The sequence below is a fragment of the Hippocampus comes genome, unplaced genomic scaffold, assembly GCF_001891065.2.
Source record: "Hippocampus comes isolate QL1 unplaced genomic scaffold, H_comes_QL1_v1.1 scaffold9, whole genome shotgun sequence".
Lineage (NCBI taxonomy): Eukaryota > Metazoa > Chordata > Actinopteri > Syngnathiformes > Syngnathidae > Hippocampus > Hippocampus comes.
Window position 1 is genome coordinate 4,387,539 of NW_017805275.1, and position 18,743 is coordinate 4,406,281.

General features: G+C 43.4%; 1 protein-coding gene across 4 annotated transcripts in view; it reads left to right on the plus strand.

Annotated features, from left to right (window-relative positions):
* The window catches only part of LOC109515834 (glutamate receptor 3-like), a 111,783-nt gene that overhangs the window by 27,018 nt on the left and 66,022 nt on the right, over window positions 1-18,743 (plus strand). For all 4 annotated transcript variants that reach the window (XM_019869868.1, XM_019869869.1, XM_019869867.1 and 1 more), the window contains exon 3: window positions 14,458-14,697. In XM_019869868.1, coding sequence (XP_019725427.1) covers window positions 14,458-14,697 — 240 coding nt within the window. The remainder of the gene's footprint in view (window positions 1-14,457; window positions 14,698-18,743) is intronic.

Consider the following 18,743-nt stretch of genomic DNA (forward strand, 5'->3'; position numbering starts at 1 on the left):
TAGATTGGATTGAGGCCGTGAAGAGTTTTTTTTTTCCCCCCAAGTGATGTCTTCAAGGTTAAAGAACTGGTTCCATCTCCTGTCCGCTTTGGTTTTATCAAATGTTTTTCATAAAATGTGAACGAAATAGGAGAGTCTTCTGTCTTCACACTTCACGTTGGTTGTAATCAGAGTTGCCCATGCAAATTCATCAGTGACTGTTTCCATCTCCCCCACTAGGATATCTTGACACTATCGTTTGATACGCAAGGCCGGCGGCAAAGGCTAACTTAAAAGCGAAAGCAAGTGGCTGATGATGGCCCACTTATGCAGACCCCATGTGGCAGCCCCTTGGTTTCTCACGTAGGACACACCAATCTAAAATCCCTCAGGACAGAAATAACAAGTCAGGAATCATTGTGCTCACGTGTATTGCACCGCCACAGAAATATGGAAATTCAGCAATCCTTGCAGCACTGCCATGCAGATGAGCAAAAGAGAAAATGACAAACCGAAAGCAGTTTAGCAAGTAGGACGAAGGCCCAGTCCTCGTAGATTACATAGCTGTTTATTTTTTTATGACTTTCGGCCTTTCGTCCACGCGGAAATTACACATCAGCACTTCGGGGAAACTCAGAGGATGAACATTTTTGCTTTCACTGCTGTTGTCGAGTTGCAGTAATTGTATATATTCTGGTATAACAACAACACATTTTCAACAAAATTGGTTAATGAATGGCGGCGTCGTCGTATGACATTGAACAGTAAAGCTCGGGGCACACTCTGAACCGGTTGCCAGCCAATCGCAGGGTATACATAGACAAACAACCATTTGCGCTCACACTCACATCTTGAGACAATTTAGAGTTTTCCATTTACCTGCCACGCATGATTTTGTAATGTGGGTGGAAACCGCAGTCCCTGGTGGAAACCCACACAGGCACGAGGACATGCAAACTCCACACAGGAGCACTGGAGCCAGAATCGAACGCCGCACCTCCACACCATGAGCCCAATTTGCTAACCAGTCGACCACCGGGCCCCCTGTTAAGCTCTCACTAAATTGCAAATTGTTACCGAAAATAGAAGCTGCATTTAGCACAATCTCAATCATTTGCTATGGGTGCTTTCAGCCAGGATCAACAAAAGGTCACTGATCATTCTGCAGATGAACAAAACGTCCAACATTTGCAGGGGCGAAGGGTTTATGAGACGTAAACGTGGCTGATGAGCCGTGCAGTGGTTTGACCTCAGTTACAAGAGCGACACATAGCAATGCCAAGCATTTTATCTGCTTGAAGCACAAATTACAAAAGTTATGCGGATGAATCCTCTGCCTGCAAACCCAGACATATTTTGACACCGAAGAACTAGATTTTATCAGAGAACAATTTGCTACACCTGTTTTGAGTAAACAAACTTCTACGCCGCAGTCAATAAATTCAACAAAGAAGAGGAATAATGGCTGTATGCCGATAGTATCTGCAAACAAGAAATGAAAATGTCTCATGTCTCCCCACGCAGCATTTCGAATGCATTTTGTGTTCCGAGTTGTTGCTCAAAAGTGATGATTCATTGTCAACCAACCAATGGTCTTGGGTCGTACGTGTTTAAACTTCCAGCCCACGGGATACATCCGGCGTGGCACGCAGTCACAACCGGCCCGCAGAACCAAATGATAGTGAAAGTCAAACTTGCCCACACAGCAAACATATGAAGGTCGTAAAATAATGGGTGTCAATTGCAGATTACTTTTGGCCATTGCTTGCTCAAATCAAATAGTCAGCGACCAATAGCTATGTGACTCAAGAATGGACAGCGCCAGACAATCCTGAGATTCTCAAAACACAGGACCTTACCGCAAACATGAATGAGCTTCCTTCCATCCACCATTCTCTGAAACCGCTTAATCTCACTCGGCAAAGACTCTGACAAAACAGTGTCAGGCAAAGAAACAATTTTCGTCCGAATGAATTGTCAACATAATTTGAGTTCAGCGTTTGACTGAGATGGACAGAAGGATGGTGGTGTGACAGCGCAATTATTTTCACTCTTTGCTGTGACAGTCCGCTTGCATTGGGGCCAAGAGGGGCCACAAGATCCTGCAGGTATCTATCTAACGATCTGTCTATCTATCTGTAACTAACTGGATACCCTTAGATCCGCTTTGGTTGAAGTAGGCTACATATTTAACTATGTTTTGACCCTGTGAGATATGCCAAGCCAGGCTAAATTAGCTACATGATATGTAGAGAGATTTTAATGCAAAATTTTAACAGCAGGGGTAAGAAGTTTATTTCTGGACTCATGGTCTAGGCCCATGAATTACTACCACTTGGGAATGTGCTTGGATTAAAAAAAATGAATAAATACAGTTGTGAAGTAGGCCTGAAAAACAACATGAATTGATGTTGATGTATACAGCAGGGGCAGAAAAAGAATCAGAATTTCAACATAAGGGATGAGGGGAGTGGGGGCTTTGCAGCAAGGCCTGAAAAACCTCGCCGTGTCACTCCCTTTGTCTTTCAAACGTTGCCTCGGCATCGCGCGAATGTCTTGAAGTGATCCGATCCGTTTTGCATTTTTTTCAGGCCGGGAGTGGTAAAAAAGTGGGGGCCGAGGGGGCGGGGGGGATATGGCCATGGATCATCCCAGTAAGCGCAAGAACAAGCTGCCAGGTACTTTTTCCTGATGTTTACAATTGAATTCAAAACAAGTCAAGTCCGCTACTCGGCTCGATAGATGAAATACCACGATAAATGTTTACCCGAGCGAGGCCAGCCCTCCCCCGTCCAGTCAAGTTGAATTATTTTCGGAACAATTACTGTCATATGTTTGACGGGGCTGCTTGTCCATGTATTTTCCCTTGTAAAAGGCACTTTTCATGAAGACCTAGCGTGATCTGTTTCCGTTGATTTAGCAAACGGGGATCATTATTTGACAGAAGCCTTGACCACATGTGACAGCGAGCATTCAAACATTTGTGTTGAGCTGACGTGTTGAATTCGCTCCTCTCTCCGGTGTAACGACCCCCGCGCCCCCCCCCCCGTGACCCTTCTCGTTCCCAACGTGAGAGATGCAGATAAGGCCCCATGTGGCAGAACGCGTCGCTTCTCCTTTTAATGACGTCCGTTCCAGTTCCGTCGCAGGAGCGTTTCACTTCATCCTCGGTCAGCGCCTTCTTCCTCGCTTCCAGCTCGCTTGCACCCTCCATATTCATCATGCACGCCTTGGGCCCGCAAAGTTGATTGGGAGGATTAGTGGCGTGTGAGAGACTTTGTCACCAGCTTTCTGGGAAATCCAATTATAGAATATCATAAGCCTTACGTGTTTCATACACGGGTGAATCCTCCTTAAAAATGTGCGCAGGCGTGCTCACCGGGTCAGTGTTTAGGAGCTGTCCCCTCTCTAGTGCTCTCGTGACAATCTCTCTGAATGTGCGAGGGGAGATGTTTTTTTCTTTTTTTTTTTCTAAAGGATGATACAAGGCCAAGAGCACTCTTCTTCCTCTCTCCCCTGCATTGCAGCAAATGGTGAACAGCGTGAGCTCGACCAAGAAGGGATTGTTATTTGCTCGCTTGACATCAGCCAGCCTCTAAAGGGAAGAGATGGCCAAGGGTTTGCATCTCTTATCTGCTTTTGCAGATAGTCCTTAATTGCATGTGCTAAGGAGATGACATGCTGCAGACGAGGGCACGTAGCATGAAATTTTTGCATGCATCAAAGACCTTTGAAAGTGAAATGCTCAGCAGCTACCATCAAAAAAGCAAGCGTTATCTAAAGTTTGAAAATAGCCGTCATGTTTCAACGAGGTTCTGTTTTAAACTTGCTTCCCTCTTGCTCCTGCATAATGAGTCTGTCACTCAAACAAGGTGCATCGAAATGTGGATGATGAAATTCGCCAAAAGGAGGTTTGTTTGACCTGGGCTCTCGGCTCTCAGCCGTGTTTGCTGTTCTCTTGTCAAACAATGCGCGACAGTAAGACCTCGAAGGTGACAATACCTGTCACAAGAGGATGGACTTGAGAGGTGCGCATTCCCTTTGGGATTGCTGACCAGGCAATCTCCCAAGTACAGCACGCGATCGCCAAGAGTCCAAGTGGAAGGCCACAGAGGTGGAAGGCAAAGGCAGAGGGTAGTTGAATGAATTTGAGTGATTGTGAAGCACTAACCGACTACACTTGACCTTGTGTCGGGCTCTTATTTTGACATAGAGATTCGACTTCGGAAAGACTAGTTGGAAAATGCGGAAGCTTTACTGCTTTGTACTTCGAGAATGAATCCGCTCTTCCCCACAAATATTTGTACAAACGTAATTTAACTTAAATGTTGGTATTTGTGAGTACAGTAGATGAAGGGTACTGCAGTGTCATTTTTCTAGAACTCATACAAAAGAGAAAAATGCTCACTAAAAATTTTAACTGTGGGGAAAAAAACCCCAAACAAACAGATGATCACTGGGTTTGAGCACATTTTTGTCCTAGTCTTCCTCCTTCTTTGTGCGGTGCTGACATCACAACCAGCCTCATACAGTATTGTGGAGGAGCTGACTAATTACAGTTCCCAGGCAGTTACTATTGTGGATGTGACATTTCAGTACGAGGCCAAGAAAAAAAAACAAAAAAAAAACTGATTTGGTGTTTTAGAGCGGATGAATCTCATGTGAAGTCTCCTCCTCATGTGGATTGTATCGAATATAAAAGCGTGATGTACCACGTTTCCACCAAATATGCAGCTTGCCATGATACTGTTTGGAACAATAAACCTTGATCTGGTTTTGGTCCGTGCAATAAGATTTGGAGGCACGGTGATGCATCATCTACATAAATAGTATGGCATCATAGAAAGGCAACACCACTGTAATCCATCGATGATACAACACGGACGAGGAACACAACCAATAAACAAAAAGATGCAACGCAAGACTTCTGAAATAAGAAAATAACCGCCACATTTTGTGTTCTTCCCATTCAATTTTCGTTGTTCAGATCTTTTTTTGACAACCAATCATTGGATTGGCGTAAATGTAGCTCCACAGATTTTCAGGCGTGCGTGTGCGCGCGCACACACACACACACACACACACACACACACACACACACACACACACACACACACACACACACACACACAAATTATTTCATTTCTATTTTATTTATTTTCCTAACCCACTCAGTAGCTGTGGATTTTGAGCAGATTGGGTTACTTTTACCCAAATTTGGGTTCATTATTTTGACACAACAGACAGGGTGGAAGAATGGATTTTGGCAGACTGAAAAGCTGTGAAGCTCGTCGCCATTTTTATATCTTGTGTCACGAAGATCAAGAAAATTTCATGTGAAATGCGTAGAAAATGGCGGTGGCACCTGGTGTAAAAATTGTGCCACATCAAGTCACTTGCATGATACAGTAATACTGTATAGATGAAGCGTACTGCAGTGTCATTTTTCTAGAACTCATACAAAAGAGAAAAATGCTCACAAAAAATTATAACATTTTTTCCTATTCTTCCTCCTTAATTCTTTGTGCGGTGCTGACATCACAACCAGCATCATACAGTAAGTATTGTGGAGGAGCTGACTAACACTGACAGGGGAAAGTTGCTTTTTCTTCTAAGAAAATGATGACAATCAAATTAGTATTATTTTGAAACACAACTTGACTGATAGCCTGGTAACCCATTCCTTGGTAGCTTTAACTCATCAGGATGGTTCGTTACCCCCTATTGGATCAAAATCCCAACCATACGTGCCGCGTCAAATACTCAATACAACGCGTTGGGTATAAATGACCCAGCATTGTCTCTGTCCGTTTCGGACCTATCGCCGTATGAGCTGTTTCACTCAATTTGGGTTACTTACATTTCAGTGGTTTTAAAAGTGTGTGACTGGTTGGAATCCCAATGGGGAAGTTATTTAATAAGACGCTCAAATTAAAAGTTTGTATTTTTAATTTTTTTATTTTTATCATATCGACTGAACTAAATGTGTCCAGCATTTTTTGCACCCGTTTGTGTGCGTGTGCACTTGTGTAACTAGTTGGGAGTGAGCACGGTGTTATGTTCACCCTTCGGTAGCGTTTGCACGTTTTATGAGCACTATGTTGTCTTTCAAGGAAATATTATTGTCACATCCAAACATGCATTTTCAACAGCTCTTTTCAAGTCCTTAATTGCAATTGCCCTGGAAGCCTGAGAAACAGGGGACTTCTGTTATCAAGCGAGTTCACTCTGAGTTAATTCTGAAAATATGCATATGCATAAAATATAAATATTAAAAAAAAAATATGGAGACCGACGTGAGAAGCTGATCCAGCAGGACGAGTGACATCTTCTCTGTAATGTTTCACGGCGGCTTCAATGCGGCTTTGCCATTTGTGTTCACACTTTGAAGCACACTGCACATCTCTACGGCGAGAGCTGATGCAAACCCCCCCCCAAGGGCACTTAGAAGCTATCTGCTCCTGACAGCATCCCCTCTTCAGGGCAGGTCCCAAAGTTGGTATAAGCGCAGGAGGGGGGGGGGGGGAGAGCACGTAGAAGAGCTATATGCAGATCACAAGAAAGAGCCATACAATGGAGCCTATAATGTGTCGTTTATGAAAAAGAAAATAGCTAAAAAAGATGCAATCATCTTTGACATTTAGTGTCCTTTGCGCTTATCCCCTCGGCAGTGCAGAAATAAAAAAAAGGTTAGCGTAGTCTAAATGAAGTATAAGGAATATTTTCCTTTTCTTGAATCAGCCCAAAGTGCCTGCAGGATAGCGCGTGTCCATCTGAGCTAGCAATCCAGCGAGCCAGTCATCTCAAGTGATGCATCAGAAAATGTAACATCCCTGTAGCGCTACTGTGTGTCCTGATTATGGAACGGGAATGAGGGCGCCGCAACTGTGTGTGTTTGACCAGTGAACTGGAGATGGGATGCTTGGTTCCCTCCAGCAGCGAAGGGGGAGGAGGAGGTAGAAGAGCAGTTAGCTGCAGAAGACGAGAAAATGCGATTAGAGGCGAAGGAATGGGTTAGAGGATGACGTATCTTGGTGTCGTTAGATCTCTCCGTACCCACGCAGGCTTTCGCCCTGACGTCATTCAGGCACATGCTTGTCCGAGTAATTTGCTATTATTGAAATTCAAGGTGACACTCGAGGAATCATCGGATTAGACGAAACAATGTGGGATTTCTTCCGAGCTGTGGGGACAGTTTCAGCTTGTGTGTTTTCCCTCCACGGGCAACCCTTATTCATTTTTATTTAATCACCATGAGGGATGAGATTCATGCAAGAGCAGCCACTTTCTCCCCCGAGAGTGCACACAGCATTTTTTTTTTTTAATGCAAGAGTCCAGTAACAGTCTGCTTTGCTGATGGAGTAGACTGATATTTTGGAGGGAGACCGTGTGAGAAGAGATGAGCGAAAGGCACTCAGGTGGGGAGAGAGAAAGAGAGAGAGAAAGAGAGAGAGTGAGATAGTGGTACACTTGAAGAGATGGTTTGCTGCAGGGCAGGAGCAGATGGTTGAGGCAAAAGACGGGCAACAAAAGGAGAGGTCAGGATAAAGGCTGGGGAAAGAGGTGAGGACTAAGAGGTGATGGAACGTTAAAAACTTTGCGGAGGCAAACACATAAATACAGTTTTACGCCCCCCCTTGGCGCCAGCCAGCCAGGAATTTCCATATGTAAGAACTAATGTTCAAGTCAGTCCATTAACTTGAGGCTTACTCCAGTTATTGAGAAGCAAATGGTGCTTCAGTGAACTTTCATTTTAGAGCAAACTTGAAATCCCTCCCTGGTGGGCAAATATGTAACGGCTTATTGCCTTGGTGAATATTTTTCTCAGTATTAATCAGTTGTTAGCGCTGATTTCCCACTCTATATGCGAGTATTAGTGTGAAGAAAAATGTCACCGCTTGTTACACATTTTTCAAATCACATCAAATATACATAGATGTTTAGAAATTTAAAACACTACAGCTCTGAAGAATACCTCGACATTGTAAACGCCGAGTTTGCAGAAATACTGCGTCATATCTTTTGACAGATCGTTTGCAAGGAAAGTTATTTTAGATGCAAGGACCAATTGCTTCAATGTTTAATTTTTACACTGAAAAGAAGGCCGTTTGCAGAAGTTTGAAAAAGAAAGTTCAAAGTGGATTTTACCATATCACACCAAAAACATTTTACTCTGCTAAGTACAAAAACAAGTACATTACTTATCACTGTCCTCTTAAACCTGTTGGGTCGAGAGTAACTCAAACTAGGAGAAATCACTAACCCACTGCTGGGTCCACAAGAAGCTGAGCCCATGTATGCTGGGTTATTTATACCCAGCACATTGGGTTGAGGATTTGAGCCAGCATGTTGGGTCAGTACTTAGTAGAAACCAACAACCAGAGTTTAAGCTATCAAGAAAAGGGTCACCAGGTTGGAGCTGTAGTGAATAATAAGACCGATTTTATTTCTAACATTTTCTAAGAAGAAGAAGCAACTTTGTCCTGTTGCATGGTACGTCTGCCACACTTGATGCCTCCTGGCACGACCCACCATTTTTCAGTGGGCGGGCTATCCGCCCTGACCGAAATGTGAACCTCCATGCCCGTATCCAATATCAGAGGCGTTACTCACTGAGGCATCTAGCCACCGCCAAAATAATCAATCCACCCTTGGTAAAAGGAACCCAATCTGCTGGTCGCCAAGTGCTAGATGGATTTTGAACTATGCCAAGGGGCGGTTTCTAGTGTTAATTTCCAATAGCTACATGACTAATTTGATCTTTTCATTTGAATTTCCAGTTGCTGATTATGTAGTGGTACACTCAACTGACTGGTGAGCTGGCAGCGTGGAATCGGTTTCCACTCGGTGAGGGTGTGAATGTGGATGTGAATGGTTGTTTGTCTCTATAAGTGCCCTGCGGCTGACTGGCGACCAGTTCATCGTGTACTCCGCCTTTCAGCCAAAGTTAGCTGGGATAGGCTCCAGCACCTTGCGTGACCCTGTTCAGGATAAGCGGTGTTGAAATTGGATGGATAGATTTTCATTTCCCTTTGTTAACATTAACAGTTCAAACAACAACAAAAATCCATCACTTAAAGAATTCCACCATCAATGTGCAGCACACAAATGAAACTTTTATATTTTTTACATTTTGTATTTTGCTGTTTTAGAAGGACAAGTGCACTTGACTCACAGCAAGTGGTTATGTACAATTGTGAGCTTGTTCCTCACATTTATTATCGTTACAACAGAGCCAACGTTTGTCTCCAAAAGGGCTAAGAGAACCTGCATCTTATTTACAATTTACATAATGATCTCCCTGCTCTTTACGCAAGTGTTTGGTTCGAGCTGCCTGGTTAAAGTAATGGTCTTTTCTGACAGGAAGGCATATTGCTTAAGGCTTAGTGATCAACAGCATCGCTAGTCTCCCTCGAGGGCTCTCCAAAGTTACTTTTAATGCCGTCTGCGGGATGCCGACACCTGTGAAGCCCCAGCGTGTGTTGGAGCTTGTTAGTGGATACGAGTTAGAAAACGAAAGGTTTGTGCACACGCCAGCTTCATTGAAAATCAATAACACGGCTTCCATTAATTGTATGTCGTGCTACACTAACAGTGGTTGAAGTCCATTTGTAGCAGTGGTGAAGCCTTCTTTCGCTATATGTCACAAATGATGTTTAGGTGGAGGGCGTGCAAGTTTAGCATAGTTCATGTCGACAAAGCAGGTGTGCAGTGCAGCTGTTTGCTACTGATTATTTTGGTCATCGATTATAAACTGGCGAATTGGGTTGAAGATGGATGAGCAGTATATGCCCTCATTTAATCTAACAGCCCATTTGTATTTGTTTAAAAAAATAGTTCACTGGCTTAAAGTGTGCAATTTGCATTACTTGAACTGCATGTCATGGATTTAGAACTTATCGAACACTTTTATTTATTGATTTATTTTCATTCTGACCCCCCCATCCCCACCAATTTTTATTGGGGCCTGTGACTTGCAATGGTTGGGTATCGGGGCACCAGCCAGAATCAAACCTGCAGGCACAACTACTGCAGTTTTCAGTCATTACAATCAGGAAATAATGCCACAAACATTCCAGTGACTTTTTAAATTTGCTAACCTGTCCGGGTGCCCCTGATGTCCAAGCAGAAATGACCGTGGGGTCAGTACTTTGGGAGACATGTGTTTTCATATGATTTGCCTGATCGGGGTTGGAAGGAGCGGTCTCTCAGTGCCCATCCACACCACCCAACTTAAATGGACGACATGCCATGTGAACCGCACCGCTCTCTCTGTGCTGAATTTAAAGTGAATGAGGCAAGCTGCTCCAATTGAGAGAAAGTCACCTGCGTTCAATCCCACAATGACGCAAACACCCCCTACGACCTGCGGCTGTCGAGGAAAAGAAAAAAAAAAACCTCCTGCGTTCAATCCCACAATGACGCAAACACCCCCTACGACCTGCGGCTGTCGAGGAAAAGAAAAAAAAAAACCTCTATGCGCACTGTCAGACTTTGCTTTGTGCTAGATTTGCCCTAGGCCCAAAAATTGTCCCCACAATGTGTGAACGTGTACAGTACTCAAAAATCATGTGGCCTTGAAGGAAAACCAAGATTTTTGTGTTCATCATTTTCGAAAGTGACATAACACACATTTTCAACAGCTAAAATAGGCAGTATTTTAGGATTCAACTAAATCTGAGCAGTGCAACTAGCTAGTGTGTGTGTGTGTGTGTGTGTGCGCGCGCACACGCGCGCCCTCAAAACTGAAGTACTCATTTCTCACTCCCTTAAAACCTTGCCAGAGTGTGAGCACATCTCCGAACATTGTTCACCACACTATTGCTCATGGGATCACAAACCCTTCCACTACAATAAGACTGTGACACTGAAAAGTGGGTGCAGTGCCATAACACATCCACAATCTGTTATTGAAAATCAGCCTCACTCAAAGCTGAACCTAATAAGCAGAGGACAGCTGGATCGGGGCAGAAAAAGATGCCGCCAGACCCGGTCCCTGAGGACATGTTCTGTGTCAGAACTGGCCTAAATTAAGAGGGAGCCGAGGAAACCGCTGGCTCCCATTCACTGGAGAAGAAAACAGCAGCTATTTGTGACAATACTGCTGTCCAGCTGTTGATTCGCTTACAGTAGTTGCGCTTCCGCGCGTGTTGCTGAAGGTGTCGCACCTTGGGCGTCTGCAGCGGGACAGATAGGCGGGGAAGGGAATTAGAGAGGATGACGCAAATCCGGCCGCTAACTAGTTCTCTCATTCACAAGTCATTGCGCTGAAGAGCTCAATATGTGAGCTTGGTCGTGTTTGCCTGAGTATCAGCGCGTCGCGTGTTGACACTAAGGCACAACAACGCTTAATATCATTTAAAGAGGTGTTGCAGTTAAGACTGAAGGATTTTTAAAAAGCAATCTAACTGCAATTATATTCCTCAATATCACGGTCGTGTGTTAAGATGCACTCAGTTTATCAATTCACAATGGGTTTTATGACTATAAATGATCTCAAGTCACAAAAGTTATGAAATATTAAGTTGTTAAGATATTAATCATAATTTCGCTGTTGTAAATTGGGAATTTCTCAACTGTGAGACAAAGGTTTTCTTCTTATCTTATCTTATCTTATCTTATCTTGTCTTATTATTCTTATAAAAAAATTGTGAGTGACTCTTGTGGTAACGTCACGCAATCTCAACAGAGGAACCTTGAAAACATTGATGTAAACCACATCACTGTTTTCAAGGTTGAGTCAGGACAGTCGCCCCGCATTGTGAAGTTCATCTTAAATTTGATTTTGAATAGAATTAAAATTCTTTCATTTTAACTGTAGGAACCCCGATTGCAGTGTTGATTTGAATTTGATTCATTGTTCAGTCTTAATTGCAATGCCGGTAGAAAACACAAGAGCGCTGAGATGGACCGATTCCCATTCGGGCCGACTCATCTCAGTCAAAAAAGCAATTTTTAGACCGAGTGCCGTTGGAAGTACAACTTGAACGGATAAGGGCGGCACAATCAGGCACCAATGCTTAAACCAGTCGTTTTAATGTGACACGATGTAACGATCCTTTCCCAACATTCGACCGTTGCAGTGAAATATTCAAAGTGTTTCCAGCTGCGACGGATGCTTCATTACCCAGTGGGAGCACTTGAGATTAAATCAGAGTAAGCGAGCAGCAGTTGATGATAGGTTAGGAAAGCACACCTGTAGCTGGGAAGGACAAGGACCAGATTTCAGATGTAATGGAAACTTCTCTGCCTGACCGTTGTGCACATTCACCACCCGCTGGAGTGCATGATGAATGCACCGGCAAACGTGGATGTGTCACCAAGCTCACGCTCACATGTTCCCCCCCTTAAGGAGCTCTGGGTTCGTTACAGTGAAAACAGATCAAAGGTTGCCACGAATGCAGCACACGAGGTCATTAGCAAAACAGTTCTGCACTCCCTCGAAGCAAAAAAATAAATAACATTACGAAAAAGACTTTCGTAGAAGGCTGCAGAAAGGAACACAACAGTGGCAGGGGGCAGCAGGGAGTAGTTTCTTGCACATGGTGGAGCTGTGCTTTCTTCTCTTCCGTTTGAAATTTAAAGTTGGCCTACTGGTTTTTTTTTTGTTTGTTTTTTTGTTTGTTTGTCTGTTTTTTCAGGACCCATATGAATCCCCAACCTCCACGGTCAACACTGTCGTTAGAAAAATGTTTTGCTAACACACCCACCTCCTGTCAAAAATGGTGGCTGAGGGGCCCTTCCTGGCTAGTTGGTAATATACAGTAATGATGTTTACATTTTCTATGTCTTCCATGATATGTTTCATCGGGAAGCATAATATACCCCCATTGACAAACGTTGCCAGTGGCCCTTCATAACGATAAATTGCACTGGTCAACAGCAAATTTCAATCAGAGATGGCTTTATGTGTCTTTAAAAGTATTTTTGACGCTAATAAAATATCTATTTTTTTTCCGCATTTTTGAGATATTTTCTTTGTTTTTGTTTGTTTATAAGTTTGACTGATAAAAGCTTGCGCAATAGGGATTTTACCATGCATTGTAATTTATAGCTAGCTATGATGTATCAGAAAGAATTCAACTTATTGCTGAACCTAACCTTTAATTCATCATCATCATCATCATCATCATATTATGTGGTTGTGATGAAATTATTAGGATTATTTTTAAAACCCGATGTGCTAGAAAAAAAAAAAGAGTCAAAATCAGTGCAAAAAAAAAAACAATGAATCCAGAGAAGTGTTCTGGGGTTCCAGATTTAAGCATTTACTTTCACTAATTTTTTGGATTGCATGACCAATTTTCCACTTGATAATAAGGTATGTGCATCAATTCCAACAGCACTAGTTTAAAAAAATCTAAATTAGTTGGATGTTTACAATTAATAGCCTGCTGAGTATTTACAATGAAATTGAAAAAAAATGGGTATGGTGAGACTAATAAAGTTGATATCATCTTATCTCATCTGAAACCTGACAGAGCGAATTTGTGAAAATGTCCTCACCAAAGCTGAACCCTGGATTTTCCCTTTTGAATACAATTCAAGCAACATAAATGAATTGCCGTTTTATGTTGTGTTTACTTTAACAATCGGCATCTATTTTTATCAACTGTACGAAATGTTTGTTGAGTGTGAGTTTGTCGTTTCTGTATTGCAGTTGGTCACACACATACTACTTTCATGAGAGAAAGTGTGGATAAAATGAGTCAGGAACTGTTTTTGCTTTTGTTAAAAGATGTAATGTATGATGCTTGGCATTTTTCACCATGAATAATTCATGAATCGCAATGGAAGAATTCGGACATGCAGAAATTGTGTTTCTGTCATATGGAAATTGTGATCCAAATTAGAATGATTTGGCTTTGGCAGAGCTCCGCACTCATCAGAGTGACATTTGACTTTCTTATGTCCCGTTGGATTAATTTTTTTTAAAGGTTGTTTCTAAAAAGTGGCTCTTTTAACGTGTTTTTTTTTTTTTTTTTTTTAACTTGGGGAAAAACATATCGCAGTTTAACTTCAGAATGGTTTCTGGTTTCTTTTATAGTCATAAAAGAATGACAATGTTTTTTTTTTAGCTATACACTTTTTGTTAATTTTTTTCTTACAGAACTGACCTAAGAAAAATCCCTGACGCAAGTAATACACAATATACAAGATCTTAACTCTAAAAGCAATAAAGTGTTCCATAAAAATCAGAAGACGAATCTGCGCAGAAAGATTCGGCCTATCTGAGTAACACGATATGTAAATGTGTACTGTGTTAGCCAGGATCTGCTGTCAAGGCGTATCAAGTGTACGGAGGAGCACTAGCAATCACATCAAGCTTTAATTGGCTATTAGTGGAGATTCAAATAACCCAATCGATCGTTTAGTGCCTGAAGTGATGAGGCGCAAGTTTTTAAACGTGCATATGCTCATTTTGCCGACACAAGCCCTAACCTTCTCGTGCCCCGGCACCTCTCGGCTCTCTTGCAGTTTGTTCCCAATTCTCCCGCGGAGTGTACGCCATCTTTGGATTCTACGACAAAAAGTCCATGAACACCTTGACGTCATTCTGCGGAGCTCTGCACACCTCCTTCGTCACACCCAGTTATCCCACCGACAACGAGGTGCAGTTTGTCATCCAGATGCGTCCTGCGCTCCGAGGAGCAGTCCTCAGTCTGATCTCGCACTACAAGTGGCAGAAGTTTGTCTACCTCTACGACACAGACCGAGGTAAGAGGCAGCCGTGAAGTACACTGCACAACCCCCCCCCACACACACACACACCCCGAAAGGCAAACCGTCTCGTCGCTGTGGTCATTACACCCTTGACATTTGACTTGACATCTTGGCGACATCCAGTGCTGAGCAAATGTATTAGCCACCTTGTTGTCAAGTTTTGCGTGGCGATGATGGTAGGTCCCCAAAAAGCAGGGAGGAGCAGGGTGGATTGACCAAAATGTATTTAACAAAAATACAGAGGAGTACAATGGAAAAACACTCAGTCAAAGTACAAATGCCTGGAAATCACAAGGAACCAAAGTAACCAACAAAACTATGACAGGAAACAAAACATGACAGGAGCACACATATACTGACACTCACAATGACCCAACAAAGACTGACAGAACTGAATACAAGCAAAGTGACGAGACAACGAGAAACACCTGGACTAGACACAAAGGGTTGAGGGCGCTGACTGGTTAACCACAAGGGACACGGATAACGAGAACATGTGGCAACAAAAAAGGGCATGTGAGGGAACAAAACCAAATGTAACCAGACAGAAACGTAACGCTTTATTAATGTGGCCTCTTTCTCCAGATGTTTTACTATCTAGAACACCAAAGAGGATTTTCAAACTGAATGTCAGAATTCAAGACATTTTTATTGAAAAAAAATGAACACTAAACCACTGAAAGACATCTTTCTGTTCAGGGATACAAATGAGGAACTCCATTTGACATTTGACACTAATTGTGGGAATTCATGGATAACAAAAATAATTCCTCATTTACACTTCCAAAATAATTTCAGTTCAAGAATTTCTGCATACCGGTGCATCATTTTGATATTTAGCACAGCTGTTGAGTTAGGGGCTACCACTTAAATTGAGTGGTGGTCTACAACAGCATTTTTAAAAAAATAAAACCAGAACCAGAACATTCGTCAAATAGTCTTTGTTCACTCTGTGCAGCCTGGTACCAAACCGTCAGCGGTCTGTGACTGGGTGGTTGCCAAGCACTGATCTAATACATTTGTTGAACACTCTACCTTTGTAAAAATAATTATTAGGGCCACAGAAAAGGCCTCACTGGCTCGATGAATAGAATGTTCTCATTGAGAACTCCGATGAAAGCTCAGTACAACAGTCGTAGATGGATGTAACATTCCTCGGCATGGCTAAATGGCGCGACCGTACGTTGGCACGGCACAGGACGAATGGCCCAGTCGGAGTGTATCAGGAAAGCAGTCTTTTGCGGGTACATTAGGATAAAATGTATACCGGGTGGCAGAATATGGACTGCTGCCGGAGCCCCGCTTGTGACGGTGAACAGTGACAAGGCACAATAAATGTTGCAGTGGCTCAGAAGGGTAAGCAGAGGATCGGACGTAATACTCTCTAAGAGCCTTGTAATGCTCGAAGTGATAACGCTGCACAGTGTACGGTAGTGCCACGTTATGTAAATCAGTACAAATCAATCAGCAGCTTGTATTAACACATAGCACTTGAAGAAATGGTGTCTCATGAGCAATAATCTTTTGGTACTTGGAACAGTTGGCTGGTTTGTGTCAGTTAATCTTCTGTTTAATCATGTTGATAGTGGCTCGTCTGTCTTGGGAAATGAGGTATGTCACATCTGCCGCTAAAATGTTTTCCTTTCCCAAATCGCAGGCGCCGCCTGCTTGAGGCTGCCGCGCTTTGTGCTGCGTCAATGAGGGCTTTGTGTTGTTCTCAGATTGAATTGCCTTGTTGACAATAGACTCCGGTTTAATGCAGCAGTGCTTCATGTTTAGGACGGCCTGTCAACACGCTCGAGTGCTCATTTCGGGGGGATTTCCAATGTCAAACGAGAAAGGGTGCTCATTATCTCGCGACGGAATAATGATCCTCCTCCTACTGAAACTTCCGCACCTGTGCGTGAGGGAGGGACCTGTTTCTCCGATGACAGGCTAAGCTATTTGATGTCTTTGGCTTCGAGGGGAAACAAAAATGACTTCACCCGATAGTGTGGCAGTCTCTCCTTCACACATTGATTGGCGTGGATTTGAGATGTTGACTTGCGTGTTAATGGGAGGTTCTAATCAACAGATAAGCTTCAAGCATCCCGATTTTTCTTTGGCCCTTTCTTTCTTTTCACCCCATCAACCCCGCCCCTCTTCCTCTCGCTTTGAGGCAGGATATGAAGTCTGTCTTTGGGTCTTCTCAGCTGAAGGCCTTAATCCACCGCACAGCCTGCAGATAATGTGTGGTTAATTAGGGTCACTCTGACTCGAACACTCATCGGCTCTTCCCCGCGGACGCGAGCAACCCACACGTCCTTCAGCACGGCCGCCACTGCTGAGCTGCGGCCGCCATCCCTCCCATTTCGCCTTCACTGTGTGTCTGAAAGCAGGCTCGGATGGAGAGATGGGGGGCGAGGAGGCTGGAAAACAAAAGCGGAGGAGGTGGTGGAATGAGTGTGACACTTAGTAGAAAGAAAGTGGAGAGACCAGAGGGCATCAGAGGGAGGGCAGCGCGAGAGGAGGGGAAACAAAACACAGAGTCAGTCCGGCAATTAAGGCAACAGCAGGCCCGCCTGATTCTCAGCCTGTTACCGGTGTCCAGACTGTTCCCTACGTACATTGCCGAGCCCTGCGTGCCAGAACCCGTGCCAAGCCACTTTTACCTCGATCCTGACTGCCAGCGGTGTAAGACGATCCCTTATTAGTGGGAGGACATTGGCCCCAGGTGGGGATTAAAGTCGTTTATTGATGCACTCCATCCAGCTCTTTGGGGGGCTCTGACACTTGGCTCATCAAGGAGACAGATGTGTCAGAGAGCCTCCACCTCCTCATATCACCAAGTGCAGCTCCCCTGCTAATACGGACACACACACACGCTTCTGTCTAAACTAGGAGAAAGTGGCGCAAACTAATCGGGATTGGGTCCGGGTCCGTTAAATCAAGGCGGTAGCTTAAATTGATTGGAACTCAAAGTTGCTTCAGTGGAAGCTTGGTGGCCAACCTCATTTGTTCAGAACTTCCATCGTAAAACTTACAAATAGCCTATAGCTACTGTAGATGTGCTGCTTTTGAATTTATTGCTATTAGCTGTGCATATGAATCCTTCTCTCATCTGACATTGGCCTTCTCTTCCCTGTTTAGAATTAGCACCAAATAAAGTTACATTTGCACATTTGCCGATGTCTCGCCTGACATCTTGCATGGTGACGGTTCAGTCGAAAACATTTTTATAATTTCTTTTTTTGTAGCTGCGTCATGCAGTGGAGAACGATGCTGTCTCCTGCTCATCACCAGAAACACGAGTGGAATACTTGGAAAATCCTATTCATATGATTGATTGCAGTTCGACACCTCTCCAACTGCAGCCACAATTATAAACACACCGAAAAGAACATTCTAAGAGATGCGGCGAAATTAAAGAGGAAGTTGGAAGAATGATCATTGTGAGTCATCAATACATCACAAAATGTGTTGGGTTGTTCTCATTTCATACCAAGCATCATAAATTTACACTTATGTGCAACACAACATCCTATGCTCCAATGTATCATTTGTGCAATTTTAGTAAAAGCCTTGATCAATAATGGATGCAACTTTTTGATTTTTCTCTCAATTTTGCAGTTATATGGAGAAAACAGGAGCAATAATAAATAACATTCACTCATCCGGTCCCACCGAAAGGTTTTATTGAATCAATAGCGGAGATTAATTACAGCCATGCCATTCATTTGTTGCCGCTGCTATTTGGCCGGCAGAAAAAGGCTTTTAGGCTTTAGCGTGGCACACTCACAACCACAGAGTGAAGGCTCGTGTGTGTCAGGCTGAGTTGTACTCGTGGCAAATAGAGGTAAATTTGTGCCCCAAATGCCAAGATCAGACTGCTGTCTGAAAGCAGACGCTGTAATGAAGCAGCCGCACTAGACGCAAATTGAAGCTCTGTAGGACTGGTTATACCGTCTTAATTGGGACTATGCTTCTAGGGTTATTGACAGGATGTGTGTGTGTGTGTGTGTGTGTGTGTGTGTGTGTGTGTGTGTGTGTGTGTGCGTGCG